At 42.3% G+C, this 17936-nt stretch overlaps 1 protein-coding gene across 1 annotated transcript in view; it reads left to right on the top strand.

Annotated features, from left to right (window-relative positions):
- The window catches only part of LOC109912514 (receptor-type tyrosine-protein phosphatase gamma-like), a 767972-nt gene that overhangs the window by 732807 nt on the left and 17229 nt on the right, over positions 1 to 17936 (top strand). Inside the window, exons 22-25 of the mRNA XM_048606500.1 lie at positions 2020 to 2166; positions 7974 to 8067; positions 13183 to 13259; positions 15025 to 15153. Of these exons, the coding sequence (XP_048462457.1) occupies positions 2020 to 2166; positions 7974 to 8067; positions 13183 to 13259; positions 15025 to 15153 (447 nt within the window). The remainder of the gene's footprint in view (positions 1 to 2019; positions 2167 to 7973; positions 8068 to 13182; positions 13260 to 15024; positions 15154 to 17936) is intronic.

The raw sequence follows: 17936 nt of genomic DNA on the forward strand, positions 1-17936 counted from the left end.
CGTACATTTGAGCCAAAATATAGATATAATCCCCTTTATGCTTCTGTGAGTTATCCTGAAACATTTTTCTGTGAGAAAGGCATTATTGTGCTAGCGATATGAAGTATCCTAGAAGGAGGCCAAGCCATTAAACTTGAATACAAGCACCTTGAGGATTTTGTTAACAAATTTGTTTGCCATCTCTTTTGACTTTAAGAAATAAATTAAACTTCGATTGTCCTTAATTTCTCAGTTCATCAAGTTTCAATTCAGCTGTCTATCTGAAGTTGTCCAAGTGACTCTGTGGACTAACTATCACATGTAGGTTCAGATTTTATGCCTTGTCTAATTTACACTGCATTTTAGTGGTTGGTTAGTTCAATTGGCTGGATGGCTGGTTTGCAATGCAAAGGGATACCAACAGCATGGATTCAATTTCCTCATCGGTGGAGATTACATGAAGGACTCAAGGAGAGTCACCCTCCCCCCTCATCTGAGGCATGGTGTCTCTAATGAGAGAGCAGGCCTATGGTCTGGCAAGACTATAATGACTTTACCTTCACACATTATAATTTTCTAAATTGTTGAGATGGATTTAGAGGTAAATAAATTGCTCATACATTTCAGTCTCCAGGACAGAATCTAGGACAAAATCCTTGATGATTTTACTTATAAGTTGTTTTGAATCTGTAAGAAAATCTAATAAATGCAACACATTCTTCCCATACACTGCTAGACCTTCATTGGGATTGCTAGATTATTTATTCATTGGATAGTCTGTTCTGTAATGACCAGGGTGCTGGATGATATTAAGCTTAATGTGTTATTTTTCTGTGGTGGTGATATGTCCCTTCAAGGCAACAATTCTAATTATCTTAAGTAAATCTTAGGCGGAGTCTGTTCAGAGTTTAATTGCTGCATGGGCCAGGAAGTTTGGAGACTGGAACATGCCTGTAACTTCCAGTGTGGAGGTTAAAAATACCTAGGCAATAAGCAACAAATATATTGAGACATTTATGAATCTGTAACCAAGTCTGACGTTAGCAGTAACATCTGCCTGCACCAAAGCCCTGAGTGAAAATAATATCTCCCATGGTGTTGCTCAAGGTGAGTTGACAGTTGTACTGCTGGAGTGTGGTGTGGAAAGCTCATTAACGGAAAAAAGTTTGAGAAATTGAAAGAAATATTTTCCATTCGTTACCGGAAACTAAATGGAATTAGAAATTTGTATGCGTTGTGCAGGTTTTAGGGTCCAAATAATAGGCACAAAACAAACCAGGTAAGCTGCAGGATAGCCTGCCCTCATCTGCAAAAGCATTGATCTCACTACTACATTTCAAGAAAGCTGTGTAAAACAAGCCTGAGAGTTCTTGAATATATAAATGATGCCTCATGGCTATTGAGGACTACTTTTAGAAATGTGTCTGCAATGTGTAATGCAGACAGTGGAGTTTATCCCACTCAGAATCTATAGAAACTAACAACCAAATGAAAGTGTGGAAAGATATTTTGAAACATACTGGAGTCGCAATTGCACTCCCCTCCCCTACAGCCAGCCTCAAGACTCCCTTTGGGGGCTTACTTGAAAGTTGCTGCCAATTGAACCAGTCAACCTGAAATTGAAGTCTTCACTCGGGAAACCTGTCTGTGAATAACATGAACAACACTGGCAGCATGTGCCAGCTCTGCCAATGGGAGCCAGGGATCAAATTAAATGAGATAAAATGGATCTAGATTAATTTCTGCTCCATCATTTTACTCTTTTCCCACTGCAGGTAAATAATAATGAAAAAGTAAAGGAAAGTGTGGCAGATGTTGAAACTCTGAAATGAAATTAGAAAACACTAGGAATACTCAGCAGGCCAGGCAACATTTGTGGAGGGAGAAACAGAATAATGTCAACAACTTTTTATCAAAATTCCAAAGGATAAATAATGACATTTGATCCTCTTATGTATTAATGTTAGACTGTGCATGCATGACAATAGGAGCATAAATAAACAGTCTGATTGTTGTTTTGTTCTGTCCTTTGTCTTTAAGGAACAGTACATTTTCATCCATGAAGCCTTGCGGGAAGCAATACATGGGAAGGAGACAGAAGTACCGGCTGCTCAGCTACATAGTTATGTCAACAACATTTTAATTCCAGGAATATCTGGGAAGATGAGGCTGGAGAAACAGTTTAAGGTTGGTTACTGGAACTAGAATCATTGTTCCATTCTATGCTTTGTGACAGTATGCTAGCAGTTCTACTCATCAGCTAGCACTATTTTTCAGAACAGGCATTTTATTAAAAATTTTGCATAGTTTATAGTGGAAAAATAAAGTTTTGATGGTCCCAATGTTGTTGAAAATATTTTTGCAAAGCTACTTAAAAGGTGGTCTTATTAGAAAGTTTCTAGACTTGATTTTATCGGTGGCGTATGTAGAATATCTTTAATCTGGAAGTGCCTGAATTTCAATGACAGTCTACACAGTTTCATGACTATTTTTGATTACTTAATTTTAAATACTCTGTTACCGCTTTGGTGCAGCATCATGTTATTGCACCTGCCACTGCTTCATTAGACAGTAAATGCTTACAGTGAACCCAAAAAAAGGGGTATATGATTATTTGGAATTCCTCTGTATAGGTTAATGGTGGCAGCATTCACTGTATTTCTGTTTTGAAGTGAACAATAACTACAATACATTGTTGGTTTTAAGTCCCTCTGTTTTAAAACCAAATTGCTTGCTCCATGTGCGGAAAATAAAATCTAAAATGGTTTAGTGGTAGAATTTCCAAATTACACGTCCACAATGCGAAGTTTTTGCATTTCATAGTAAATTTAATTCCTTCCTATGGTCGTTATGTTGAGATCAATCTGAAATTCATTCTGCTTTCTGAATAGTGCGAACATTAAGAACAGATTCAATTTTGCACATTGACAGTGGTTCAGGTATTTCTTGAAATGCATTATTTATAGCTTTATTCCATAATAAAAACACAGCTGTGCTTACATCATGTATTTAGAAAATAAAATGTAAAAACCCAGTATTGCCTCTTAACCCAAGGGGGCAATAAGGCCACATTGTACATCATTCAGTCTTGAGTTGCTTGATCAATAGTGAAGAATCTGTATTACTTCCACTTATTGCCCTCTTTAGAAGCAATCTGTGTAAATCTAGACTTTTCAGCCATAATATTTTATGCTCATCATTCATAAAGCTAATAAGAATCTTCAGTACCTTGTTATGTTCTTGCATAACTAAGCTAACATAGTCCATCTTTACTGGATTATGTTCTACAGTATGTCCAAACAACTTGCAATTCAATGTTACAGTACTACTGCATTCATGCTAGTGAGATAGAAACAAGGGATGGATCCCTTTGAGTCTATCCGGAAGGATTAAGCCTGCAGCTACAGTAAATGTAGACCAAGTGTCGGCTGCAAATTGTGGGATGTGACATTCCCAGCCTCCTACCTCAGTTTCCTCTCCAGTTTCTTGGGATGCAATTGAATGGCAAGTTATAAAGGAAAAATACTGCAAATACTGGAAATCTGAAATAAGCCATGAGAAAGCTGGAGAAATTCAGCAGGTCTGATAGCATCTGTGGTGAGAGAAATGGTGAACATTCTGTGTCTAACAGGGTTCTTCTTCAGAACTGAAAGGTTTTGGAAAGTTAGCACTGCAGCCTCACAGCGCCAGGGACCCGAGTTTGATTCCAGCCTCGGGCGACTGTCTGTGTGGAGTTTGCACGTTCTCCCTGTGTCTGCTTGGTTTTCCTCCGGGTGCTCCGGTTTCCTCCCACAGTCCAAAGATGTGCAGGCTAGGTGAATTGGCCAAGCTAAATTGCCCGTAGTGCCCAGGGGTGTATGGGTTATAGGGGGATAGGTCTGGATGGGATGCTCCAAGGGTCAGTGTGGACTTGTTGGGCCAAAGGGCCTGTTTCCACACTGTAGGGATTCTAAGATATACTTTTGACAGAGGCAGAGGACAGTGCAAAAGACAGTGGGGTTGTTAGTGATGGAAAAAAATGAAAAGAAATTTAAAAAGGTTTAAATTAATGTGTGAAAGGGAGAGAATAGGTCCTCTGTACAAAGAGCAAAATGAAAAAGAGAAGGCTTTAGGGGTGGAGGTGGGGGAAGTGATGAGAGAATGTTCAAAAAAATGGAGAACAGGCACAATCATGTCAGTTTCTTAAATTATGGAATAGAAGATTGAGAGCTTGAGTCTAAGTGGAAAATGGAGAGTTGCTTAGAAAAACCTGATACTGAGGCTTGCTGCAGGCCCCTCTGCACGTTACCTGGTTACCACAGATTTTGTAACCACTTGAAGAACAGCAAATACAGATAATCTTCAGGATGCCAATCTCTACTAGTCAGCAAGTTTAAAATTGTGAATGCCTTTTGCACAACAACCCCGCTATTTTATGGAGAGGTTTCAAGAATTTCACTGTTTGCACATTTGGTAACCACAATTATGTCTCAGAATATCCAAATGGTTATCAATGATTAGTGCCTGAATTCTGTTTTTACTAATAACGTGCAGAGAAAGGTTCCTGATGTTCAGTTCAATTAGAATAAGAATATCACAACAATATCCTCTAATGTGCATTATTCAATTGGACTAACTGAATGCCCATCAATTGTGCTAATGTTACTAGAACATTAGAAGCATCAGTAGGCTATTCAGTTCCCTCAAGCCTGCTCTGCCACTCAACAAGATCATGGTCAATCTGCCCCAGGCCTCAACTCCTCTTTCATGCCACCTCAGCATGGCCGTTAACTTACACAGTCATCAAAAATCTATCAATACTTTTTGATCCAGCCTCCACAAGTCTCTTGGTAGAACTGCAAATGGAAAACCTCTGCCCATGGTCCTGAATAATATATGGGAAGTCAGGCTAAGTAAGCAACACTTTGTTCCAATTGTACTAGACATGTTGTCAATTTTGTTAACATAGTATTCATTTTTAATGCTAGCTTGAACCAGATCTATTGAAGTCTTTTGTACCAACAAATCATCAAAATGAAACATTAGTTAATGCTATTTAAAAGGTACTGATATCTAAGGCGTGATCCACAAACCTCTTTAATCTGGCCTACGGAGTTCCTACTACTTCCTATTACCTTTGTGCTTACACATCGGGGCAACTTTATTACCTCAAAGCTATTAAGAATTCTTGGCACACTGCAGCTACAGTAATCACCAATGTTGTTGCTTTCAATGGAGGCTTTGTGCGATCCAGTTTCTAAATTTTTGTCTCTGATCAGTTTTAACTAAATAAGTGCTGTTTTCACAAGTATGTTAATTTAGACAGTTGCACTGTGTCAATTATGTTAAAAAATATCGTTTCAATTACTTGTGGATGTTTTCTTTCTTCAAAAGAAAGGTCATTTGTCTGTCAGGAAGAGATGAATGTTTGTGTACTAGTGCTTCCAGCAGCACCACACAGACTACATGGATTTTCCAATGGCAGTCACCACTGCAGTCTACTGCCTACATAGCATTCTTTAATGACATTAATGAAGAACACGGCCTGGGTCACATAGGTAGTGGCCCCTATGGAGCTGACTGCATCCATGGAATCACTCTAAGTCTGCTAGTGATGCCATGTAAATAAACTGCTCACCCAGCATTCCTCTTAAAATGTGGCTAGCCTAGTTTCTTATCCTAAGGATTAAAATCCGTCAAATGAATTTATTCTCCATTTATGTTGGATTTCTGTTGATCTCTCATCAGAAATAGGACTAGGCTTGACAATTTCATTGCAAATCCAGTTTCATTATTTGGAACATTGAACAATTGACTACAGCAGCATTTAAAAAATTCTGGTGTAAAGATTACTTCTCAGTCTACTAGAATGTAGAAGTGTAAAATTTCTTCTAGCATTAAATATTTCCCATTTCAGAACAGAAATAATATTCCAGAGATGCTGTCCCAAATACTAAAATGGATCCTAGGAATACACACACACAGTCTCATACATAAGGGATAGTAGGAACTGCCAATGCTGGAGTCTGAGATAACAGTGTGGAGCTGGATGAACACAGCAGGCCAGGCAGCAGCAGAGGGAGCAGGAAAGCTGACGTTTCTGGTCTGGATCCTTCAGAAATGGGGGAGGAAAAGGGGGCTCTGAAATAAATAGAGAGAGTGGGAGGCGGTGAAAGAAGGTGGATAGTGGAGCAGATAGATGGAGAGAAGACGGACAGGTCAAGGAGGCGGGATGAAGCTAGTACAGGTGAGTGTAGGTAGGGAGTTGGGATGGGGGTTGGTCAGTGAGGAGGGAGGGGCGGGTAGGTGGGAGGGAAGACGGACAGGTCAAGGAGGCGGGGATGAGAGGGAGGGCTGGTTTTGGGATGAGGTCAGGAGTGGGGAGATTTTGAAGCTCGTAAAGTCCACATTGAGACCATTGGGTTGTAGCGTTCAAAGTCGGAATATGAGGTGCTGTTCCTCCAGTTTTCGGGTGGCATTGTTGTGACTCTGGAGGAGGCCCAGATGGACGTGTCATCCAGGGAGTAGGAGGGGGAGTTGAAGTGGTTCGTGACTGGGATGTGTTGTTTGTCGCAAACTGAGCATAGGTGCTGCACAAAGCGGTCTCTGAGCCTCCGCTTGGTCTTCCCGATGTAGAGGAGGCCACTTTGGGAACAGCGGACACAATAGACTACATTAGCAGATGTGCAGGTGAACATCTGTTTAACGTGGAAAACTTTCTTGGGGTCTGGGATGGAGGTGAGGGGGGAGGTGTAGGGGCAGGTGTAGCACTTCCTGCGGTTGCAGGAAAAGGTGCCGGGAATGGTGGGGCTGGTGGGGAGTGTGGAGCGGACGAGGGAATTACGGAGAGAGCGGTTCCTCTGGAAGGCAGTTAAGGGTGGGAAGTGAAATATATGCTTCGTAGTGGGGTCAGATTGCAGTTGGCAGAAGTGGCGGAGAATGATTGCGTTGAATCCAGAGGCTAATGGAGTGATATGTGAGGACAAGGGGAGTTCTGTCTTTGTTTTTATTGCGGGGAGGAGGTGTGAGGGCTGAGGTGTGGGAAATGCAAGAGATGCGGTCGAGGGCGTTTTCGACCACTGTGGGGGGAAATTGCGGTCCTTGAAAAACGAGGACATCTGGGATGTCTGGGAATGGAATGCCTCATCTTGGGAGCAGATGTGGCAGAGGTGGAGGAAATGGGAATAGGGGATTGCATCCTTGCAGGAAGGTGGGTGAGTGGAGGTGTATTCTAGGTAGCTGTAGGAGTTGGTGGGCTTGAAATAGATATCAGTTTTCAGGTGGCTACCAGAGATGGAGACAGAGAGATCCAGGAAGGAGAGAGAGGTATCAGAGATGGTCCAGGTGAACTTAAGGTTGGGGTGGAAGGTGTTAGTAAAGTGGATGAACTATTCGAGCTCCTCGTGGGAGCACGAGGCGGCGCCAACACAGTCATCAATGTAACGGAGGAAGAGGTTGGGGATAGTGTCAGCTGGCTGTGACAGGCCACCGGAAGGGTCTGCATATGTACTGCTGATGCAACTTCACTCCTGCATAGCAACATCAGAGCAAACGCGTGTGGGAACCAAGATGGCTACCACGTCTGCCCTCTCCGACTGCCAATGGTGCCCTACCACCTGTCCCAGAACTGCGCGCTGTGCCTGGGGATCAAGGCTGCTGCTGTGCCTGTCCCCCGACACCTCCCACTGAGCCTTGTCAGTCAATGTGCCGTTGGAGTCATTCAGGCCTAAACGTTCTGCATTCCATTAATAACATTTCTCACTTCCATGATGTTGGGTCGTGTCAATGTGCATATGCACAATTGCACTAATGAGCGGTGGCATCTGTACCAGACACGGCCTAAATAGTCTTCATGTTAACTTCAGTGTTTATTTCTCGTTTATGTTATATTGTAATATACAGATATTTTTAGAATGTTGTAATTTTTAACAATTTTTCATTTTTGAAAATCTACTATTGAGATTTGTAAATATTGATTCTCCCTACTGATGTTTCAATGAACTCTCTTTTTACAGTTGGTAACTCAGTGTAATGCAAAATTTATAGAGTGCTTCAGTGCCCAAAAAGAATGCAATAAAGAGAAGAACAGAAACTCCTCAGTTGTGCCATGTAAGATAACTTCTACTTTAGTGAAAAGCTGATATATTTGTATATACAACCATTTTGCACATTTTTGAAGATTCATTGGAAGAACCTTAAGTACCTTTGCAGTGAGACTTCACAATTACTAATTGGAAAGTGAAAAAGATTATTTTATCTATTCTTTAAGTATCCCTCTTTATCCCTCTTCTATTATGCCAAGCATACAAGCTTGGTTTCAGTACTTAAAGTAGCTAATTAAGACTATGAACTCACATTGCTTTTGCCAAATATTGGCTTATAACCATGTTGAAAAAGTCTATTTTAGATTTGGAAAAATTGGTGACGAAAAGTCTAATTTTATTCTATAATACCTTGGTCAGAATTTCATAGAATGACAGGGGTCCTGGCTACCAGCTGGAATGTTGGGTGGGGGCATGTTACCCCACATTGGCCACTTATGGCAGCCCCAGCCAGTTTTACATGCTGCAGGCGATGAACAGCATGCACTGTTTAAGGAATGAAGTCACCTTGCAAAGCCTGCCAGCCAATCAGATAAATCCTGTATGGGCCAGAAGGTGCCCTAATCCTGAACCTACAAGGAGGCAGCCAGGGTACAGCTAGTGGTCTCCCCCCATGGTGAATTGTCCACCCAACAACTTTTCAGTTGTTTCAGCGGCGGGAGTCCGGGAGGAAGCGCGAGGGCAGCCTGGGAAGGTGAGCTTTTCGGTTATAAAAGTCTTACCTCGCGTGACTCCATTTTTGGAGTAAGTGAGGTAATATATTTGGGCGGTTGCTTTACCCGAAACACTACCGAGGTCGTGTCTCCCACCCATCCTCCTCCTCTAACCAAAAAAAAAGTTCTGAGCGCTGATTTGGTAAGGCTACTAGTATATTTTTTTTAATTTGTCTGTTTGGGAATTCAGAACAGTGGGAATGGATGTTAGGGCAGTTGTATGCTCCTTCTGTAGAATGTGGGAGGTAAGGGTCACCACTAGTGTCCCCACTGACTTCATCTGCGGGAAGTGCACCCAACTCCAGCTCCTCGGAAACCGTGTTAGGGAACTGGAACTGGAGCTGGAGCTGGATGAACTTCAGATCATTCGGGAGGCTGAGGGGGTAATTGAGAGGAGTTACGGGGAGGTAGTCACACCTCAGGTACAGGAAAAAAGTAGATGGGTTACAGTCAGGGGACGGAAAGGGAACAGGCAGACAGTGCAGGGATCCCCTGTGGCCATTCCCCTCAAAAACAAGTATACCGTTTTGGATACTGTTGGAGGGGATGACTTACCAGGGGTAAGCCGTGGGGTACAGGTCTCTGGCACAGAGTCTGTCCCTGTTGCTCAGAAGGGAAGGGGGGAGAGGAGGAGAGCATTAGTCATTGGGGACTCCATAGTTAGGGGGACAGATAGGAGATTCTGTGGGAACGAGAGAGACTCGTGGTTGGTGTGTTGCCTCCCAGGTGCCAGGGTCCGTGATGTCTCGGATCGTGTTTTCGGGATCCTTAAGGGGGAGGGGGAGCAGCCCCAAGTCGTGGTCCACATAGGCACCAACGACATAGGTAGGAAAAGGGATGGGGACGTAAGGCAGAAATTCAAGGAGCTAGGGTGGAAGCTTAGAGTTAGAACAAACAGAGTTGTTATCTCTGGTTTGTTACCCGTGCCACGTGCTAGCGAGGCGAGGAATAGGGAGAGAGAGCAGTTGAACACGTGGCTACAGGGATGGTGCAGGAGGGAGGGATTCAGATACCTGGATAATTGGGGCTCATTCTGGGCTAGGTGGGACCTCTACAAACGGGATGGTCTACACCTGAACCAGAGGGGTACCAATATCCTGGGAGGGAAATTTGCTAATGCTCTTCGGGAGGGTTTAAACTAATTCAACAGGGGGGTGGGAACCTGAATTGTAGCTCCAGTGTACAGGATGTTGAGAGTAGTGAGGTCACAAATAAGGTTTCAAGGTCGCAGGAGTGTACTGGCAGGCAGGAAGGTGGTTTGAAATGTGTCTACTTCAATGCCAGGAGCATCCGGAATAAGGTGGGTGAACTTGCAGCATGGGTTGGTACCTGGGACTTCGATGTTGTGGCCATTTCGGAGACATGGATAGAGCAGGGACAGGAATGGTTGTTGCAGGTTCCGGGGTTTAGATGTTTCAGTAAGATCAGGGAAGGTGGTAAAAGAGGGGGAGGTGTGGCATTGTTAGTCAAGGACAGTATTACGGTGGCAGAAAGGACGTTTGATGACAACTCGTCTACTGAGGTAGTACTGGCTGAGGTTAGAACCAGGAAAGGAGAGGTCACCCTGTTGGGAGTTTTCTATACGCCTCCGAAAAGTTCCAGAGATGTAGAGGAAAAGATTGCAAAGATGATTCTGGATAGGAGCGAAAGTAACAGGGTAGTTGTTATGGGGGACTTTAACTTTCCAAATATTGACTGGAAACGCTATAGTTCGAGTACTTCAGATGGGTCAGTTTTTGTCCAATGTGTGCAGGAGGGTTTCCTGACACAGTATGTAGATAGGCCAACAAGAGGCGAGGCCACATTGGATTTGGTACTGGGTAATGAACCAGGCCAGGTGTTAGATTTGGAGGTAGGAGAGCACTTTGGTGATAGTGACCACAATTCGGTTACGTTTACTTTAGTGATGGAAAGGGATCAGTATATAAAGCAGGGCAAGAGTTATAGCTGGGGGAAAGGCAACTATGAGGCGATGAGGCAAGATTTAGGATGCATAGGATGGAGAAGGAAACTGCAGGGGCTGGGCACAATTGAAATGTGGAGCTTGTTCAAGGAACAGCTACTGCGTGTCCTTGAGAAGTATGTACCTGTCAGGCAGGGAGGAAGTGGTCGAGCGAGGGAACCGTGGTTTACTAAAGAAGTTGAATTTCTTGTCAAGAGGAAGAAGGAGGCTTATGTAGAGATGAGGCGTGAAGGCTCAGTGAGGGCGCTTGAGAGTTACAAGTTAGCCAGGAAGGACCTAAAGAGAGAGCTAAGAAGAGCCAGGAGGGGACATGAGCAGTCTTTAGCAGGTAGGATCAAGGAAAACCCTAAAGCTTTCTATAGGTATGTCAGGAATAAAAGAATGACTAGAGTAAGATTGGGGCCGGTCAAAGACAGTAGTGGGAAGTTGTGCGTGGAGTCCGAAGAGATAGGAGAGGTGCTAAATGAATATTTTTCGTCAGTATTCACGCAGGAAAAAGACAATGTAGTTGAGGAGAATACTGAGATACAGTCTATTAGACTAGACGGGATTGAGGTTCATAAGGAGGAGGTGTTAGCAATTCTGGAAGGTGTGAAAATAGATAAGTCCCCTGGGCCGGATGGGATTTATCCTAGGATTCTCTGGGAAGCCAGAGAGGAGATTGCAGAGCCTTTGGCTTTGATCTTTATGTCGTCATTGTCTTCAGGAATAGTGCCAGAAGACTGGAGACTAGCAAATGTTGTCCCCTTGTTCAAGAAGGGGAGTAGAGACAACCCTGGTAATTAAAGACCAGTGAGCCTTACTTCGGTTGTGGGTAAAGTGTTGGAAAGGATTATAAGAGATAGGATTTATAATCATCAAGAAAGGAATAATTTGATTAGGGATAGTCAACACGGTTTTGTGAAGGGTAGGTCGTGCCTCACAAACCTTATTGAGTTCTTCGAGAAGGTGGCCAAACAGGTGGATGAGGGTAAAGCGGTTGATGTGGTGTATTTGGATTTCAGTAAAGCGTTTGATAAGATTCCCCATGGTAGGCTATTGCAGAAAATACGGAGGCATGGGATTGAGGGTGATTTAGCGGTTTGGATCAGAAATTGGCTAGCTGTAAGAAGACAGAGGGTGGTGGTTGATGGGAAATGTTCATCCTGGAGTTCAGTTACTAGTGGTGTACCTCAAGGATCTGTTTTGGGGCCACTGCTGTTTGTCATTTTTATAAATGACCTGGATGAGGGCGTAGAAGGATGGGTTAGTAAATTTGCGGATGACACCAAAGTCGGTGGAGTTGTGGATAGTGCAGAAGGATGTTGTAGGTTACAGAGGGACATAGATAAGCTGCAGAGCTGGGCTGAGAGGTGGCAAATGGAGTTTAATGCGCAAAAGTGTGAGGTGATTCACTTTGGAAGGAGTAACAGGAATACAGAGTACTGGGCTAATGGTAAGATTCTTGGTAGTGTGGATGAGCAGAAAGATCTCGGTGTCCATGTGCATAGATCACTGAAAGTTGCCACCTAGGTTGATAGCGTTGTTAAGAAGGCGTACAGTATGTTAGGTTTTATTGGTAGAGGGATTGAGTTTCAGAGCCATGAGGTCATGTTGCAGCTGTACAAAACTCTGGTGCGGCTGCACTTGGAGTATTGCGTACAGTTCTGGTCACCGCATTATAGGAAGGATGTGGAAGCATTGGAAAGGGTGCAGAGGAGATTTACCAGGATGTTGCCTGGTATGGAGGGAAGGTCTTATGAGGAAAGGCTGAGGGTCTTGAGGCTGTTTTCGTTAGAGAGAAGAAGGTTAAGAGGTGACTTGATAGAGACATACAAGATGATCAGAGGATTAGATAGGGTGGACAGTGGGAGCCTTTTTCCTCGGATGGTGATGGCTAGCACGAGGGGACATAGCTTTAAATTGAGGGGTGATAGATATAGGACAGATGTCAGAGGTAGGTTCTTTACTCAGAGAGTAGTAAGGGCGTGGAATGCCCTGCGTGCAAAAATAGTAGACTCGCCCACTTTAAGGGCATTTAAATGGTCATTGGATAAACATATGGATGATAATGGAATAGTTTAGGTTAGATGGGCTTCAGATTGGTTTCACAGGTCGGCGCAACATCGAGGGCCGAAGGGCCTGTACTGCGCTGTAATGTTCTATGTTCTATGTTAACATGGGTAAAATACCTTAATTGGCTACTTGGAACCCTGACTTGGCATAAATGCAAGAGGTCTGTTCACCACCTTTACCACCACTTATCAAATGCCACCCCTACCACCTCAGATAATTTCTTTCCCCCTTGCACACACCTTCCAGCATGCTTTCTGGAGCCTGTACAATTATCTCTTTTTTTACGCATTACTTTATTTTCTTAGGAGGGAATCATATACGCATGAGTGGAATGTATTTATTTTTAACAATCTTCTTCCATCAAACGTTGTGATCGTATTCTGTCTTTCAGCTGAAAGAGCTCGGGTAGGCCTTGCACCATTGCCTGGAACAAAAGGAACTGACTATATTAATGCCTCCTACATCATGGTAAGTGCTGCCGAGGTAGTTTTTTAAATATTGAAAGCTATAATCTAAATATAATTTTAAAAGTATCAAATGTACATAACACCACACGTGGCTTATTTTTCTATCACAAGCAGAACCTGTTTGTTAATTGTAGTACAATGGAATATAGAAATAATAATGATGCAACTGATTATGTAACTTTGACATCAACAGAAGAGAACAGAGCAGAGGAGAGATAAATGTAAAAGAAGACCTAGACATTATATGAGAGAGCTGTGTTTAGTAACCTGTAATTATAGAAACGTAAATAACCCTTTTAAACAGTCTACACACTGTATGCACACTGCACTATTCACATGTAATAGCCGAGGCTTCCAAAACATGTATCGGAGTCTTAGTCAATTTTTGGGGGCTCTTCCGGCACTGTGGTAGTATCCCTGCCTCTGACCTAGAAGCCCTAGGTTAAAGTTCCACCTGCTGCAAGGTTCTGTGATATCATTATCAAGCAGGTTGATTAAAATACCCATAAATGTAGACAAACAACACTACTGGAGAAAGTGAGAAGGCCTTGCTTTAAAACTAGGACAAACTATGGACGGTAGAGACCAAGTAGAATGGTAAAGGGTGCAATTTCTTGGAGTGTACATGTAGATGCCCTACACACAGAGGTGCATTGAAGTCGTATGAAAGCATAATAGCAGTTTTTGTATGTTCAGGTTGGGTGGATTAGCTATGCTGAATTCCCCTGTAGTGTCCAGAGATGTGCAAGGCAGGCGGATTTAGCCATGGTAAATGTGGGGTTACTAGGATAGGGTTGGGAATTAGGTCTGGGCGGGATGTTCTTTGGAGGGTCAGTGCAGACTGGATAGGCTGAATGGCCACTATCTGCACTGTAGGGATTTTATGACTGTGATTCTATATATTCACAGATTGATCGCCCAAGAATAATCCTGCCACTTTACATTTAGATATCAAGTTGAATTGGAGAACCTTTGTTGTAAATGAGGAATTATGTCTTTGTCCACTTTGGCTTTGTTCCATCTAAGAATGTGGCAGCTGTCACTCCAAGTCAAGAGGTTGTTGGTTCAAGTTCAACTCCAAAGATTTGAGCCAATAATCTAGACTGATACTTCAGTACAGTTCTGAGTGATACTGCACTGTTGGAGATGCTGTCTTCCGAATATGAAGTAAACCAACTGTAGTGTCAGATAGATGTAAAACAAAATCACACAATTGATTAAAAAGCAGAGGTGGTTTCCTATAGATAACAAGGTGTGGAGCTGGATGAACGCAGCAGGCGAGGCAGCATCAGAGAAACAGGAAAGCTGACATTTAGGGTCTGGACCCTTTTTTCTGAAGAAAGGTCCAGACCCGAAACGTCAGCTTTCCTGCTCCTGTGATGCTGCTTGACCTGCTGTGTTCATCCAGCTCCATACCTTGTTATCTAAGACTCCAGCATCGGCAGTTCCTACTGTCTCAGAGGTGGTTTCCTAATTCCTCGCTAACCTTTCCTCAAAAATTATTAGTTCTTGGGATGTGATTGTCACGGCAAGACCAGTATTTATTGTCCATCTTTAATTGTCCTCGAGAAGATGATGATCAGCTGCCTTCTTGAACCATTGTAGTCAATGTGGTGAAGGTATTCCCACATACTGGTAAGTAGGGAGTTCCAGGATTTTAACATAATCATGATGAAGGAATGGCATGTTTAGTTATCTCATTTTTCACTGTGCCACTAATCATCACATAGACGACACTGATTAAAGTGTTTTCTCAATTTTTACAGGGCTATTACAGAAGTAATGAATTTATTATTACCCAGCATCCCTTGCCTCACACCACAAAGGACTTTTGGCGAATGATTTGGGACCATAATGCGCAGATTATTGTCATGTTACCAGACAACCACGGACTAGTGAGTATTCAAAATTTGTTATAATCTAATTTTTTCAGCCGTTTTAATTACATTAAGTTTTGTATTCTGAAAGTTTTATTTTAAAATAGTAATTGAGTATAACTGATTTATTTTGAAAATGCTATTTGGAATAGATTTTGATGTATAAAGAATCTAGGAACTCAATTATGCAAGCTTAAGAGCAATTGCATTAAAATGTAGTTAAGAGCAATTGCATTAAGAAAAACAACTTTAAGGAAAAAAAAAAGTGTAAATTTAATTGTCAACAAATAGTTTAGGAACCCAAAATCACTATTGCTTTGTGTGGCATCACTGATTCTCCACTGTTATATTTCCATCTTCTGTGGTACTTGCTACCCTGATTAGCACTTCCCCACTTAAGTTAAGAGCTAAGCAGAGTGGACTTCTGCCACTGTCCGATCTAATTCTCAGTGCACCTCTATTTGACTGATTTGCCATGTCAGTTATTATGCTTATCTTTAATAGTGTCCAATAATGAGGCACAATACTTTGAAAAATATTATCGCCAGATCATGATATTTTTGCTCTGAAGTAAGCTCACCACCAGGAGATTATCAAGTAAAACTTCATTCTGAATAAAAATATTTAATCCTGTTATATAGGGTGACTCTTGTCCAAACCAGTATCAGAAATGTTTCCTCAGTGTTATAGAGGCATCTCTTCCATCAGCTGTAAAAGAGCATTCGGACCCTTGCCAAATAAGGGCCTAACCCTTATTTTAAGACACATTTCCAATTTGGGTCATAATTGATGAGACTCAAGGGACTACTCATGTTTTAATCAATTTCCAGCCCAGTGTCTATAAATGTTACTAGGAATAGCATAACAAGTAATCTAAGAGACAATACACATATAGGAATGGAATCAGCTGTAGTTGTGGAATGTAGAGATTTGATATAAACACTTTTTCCTTTAAACATGAAGAGCAGAGACTTTATTGCACTAAGAACTACTTCTATTGTGATGCTTTACTTGTATAATTTATGACCACAAATTGAACTTGACCTTTTCTTAACATGGACTGTCTTCTTTTCTTGTAAATATGACTTGCCATTTCATGCTTTATACTTGCTGTGCTTGATTAAACAACTGTCAAATTTTCACTTATTTAGAGACAAAGTTCTTACTTAATATTATGCATGAAGTTAATGACCATCTCAATCTTAAACAAGGCAATTATTCACTCGCTGAGTCTCAGAATAGCAGCCAAAAAGATGTCAAATTTAACAGTAACGGTCAATGCTGCTGGCGTGTAAACTGCTTATTCAAACTTTCTGCAGTGTCCTCTTTGGTGCTGGGGACTAGATTTTGCAATAGCTTTGTGATGTACTTGGGCTAAAGAAATGAACCAGAGAATTTTTATGAGGATTTTGTCATGAAGTACTGCTGAAGGTATCTTGAAGCATTAAAACCTGATGTTTACAAGTGGTATGATTTGAAAAAGTTTTGGAACAGAAGCTTCCCATTTTCAAGCAAACTGTTTTTCTCGAGTGAGATTCACAGGCTCTAGTCTGCCAACACTGGCAAAGTGGCAGCGGACATAAGCCTCCACCTCATGCCACATGAGGAAAATTCCCAAACTTGGCCAGAGAAGAGCATGTCTGCTCATGTGGGAATGGAGAGACCTCCATGGGAACCCAGCCCACTAAGCTTCATTGTCTGTGCTGCGCTGCTGACCCATTTCCTTCAGTTCTATCTTATTCTTAATCTGCACAAGATTCTACCCCTCTTACACAACTAATTTCTTGTTAAGCAGGCACTAATGGCATACATCAAACCTCCACTAAGAAGAGACCAGTGTTAGAGACACTCAGCTCCATCTTCATCTCTGAGGAGGTAGCCACCTATTCCTCAGCGGAGGCACTGGCAATGCTTTCCCCTGCACCTTCCGTTAGTTCAGAGACTTTGTCTCAGTGATACTATTTCTAGACTTGATTTGAGGGCACAATGTGGTGAACAAATCGCTGTCATGGCTCTGCAGCTGAAGAAACCAGAGGGAAGAAACCCTCCAGATCTCTGACATTCAGAGAGCAGTATTGAAGATCAGGCATAACCCCAGGCAGAGGTCAGTCCCATAGACTTGGCCATTAATGACATTATCATATTGAATCTTTGACATTTCCCTTTGTCAGCTCCAGGTGTGGTGGGCCGAGCCAGACACAGTGATGTGGCATTTATTAGTTATTGCATATTAAAAATGGAGCATGGTGAAAAAGGTATTGTACCTGTAGGTGGTAGTGGTCTGACATACAGAAATGTCAAAATCACCTAAGTTATAGACTAATCAAAATATAATGTCAAAACATAAAGCAAAAAAAGCAATAAAAAACCCATGAGGTAAAACATAGGTGCTTAAGGAAAATGTCAGTCACAAAAAAAGTTAGTGAAATATCTTTTGTAAAAATCACAGAAGCAACCATTTAAGTGTACATAGAATAATATATTTTCATTCCACTCAAGTCACACATGATACAGCCCCACCCCACACCCTTCAATTGAACTGATCAATTCTATCCCTAAAGGCTGGAAGATCATAGAATTCCTACAGTGCAGAAAGAGGCCATTTGGCCTATTAAGTCTACACCAACCCTCCAAAAGAGCATTCCACCCTATTCCCATATTTACCTTGGCTGACCCACCTAGGCTGCAGGCTACAGGACAATTAAGCATGGCCAATCCACCTAACCTGCACAGCTTTGGACTGTGGGAGGAAACAGATGCAGATAGGGGGGAACATGCACACTCCACACAGTCACCCAAGG

Source organism: Rhincodon typus, chromosome 16 (assembly GCF_021869965.1).
Source record: "Rhincodon typus isolate 14 chromosome 16, sRhiTyp1.1, whole genome shotgun sequence".
Taxonomy (NCBI): domain Eukaryota; kingdom Metazoa; phylum Chordata; class Chondrichthyes; order Orectolobiformes; family Rhincodontidae; genus Rhincodon; species Rhincodon typus.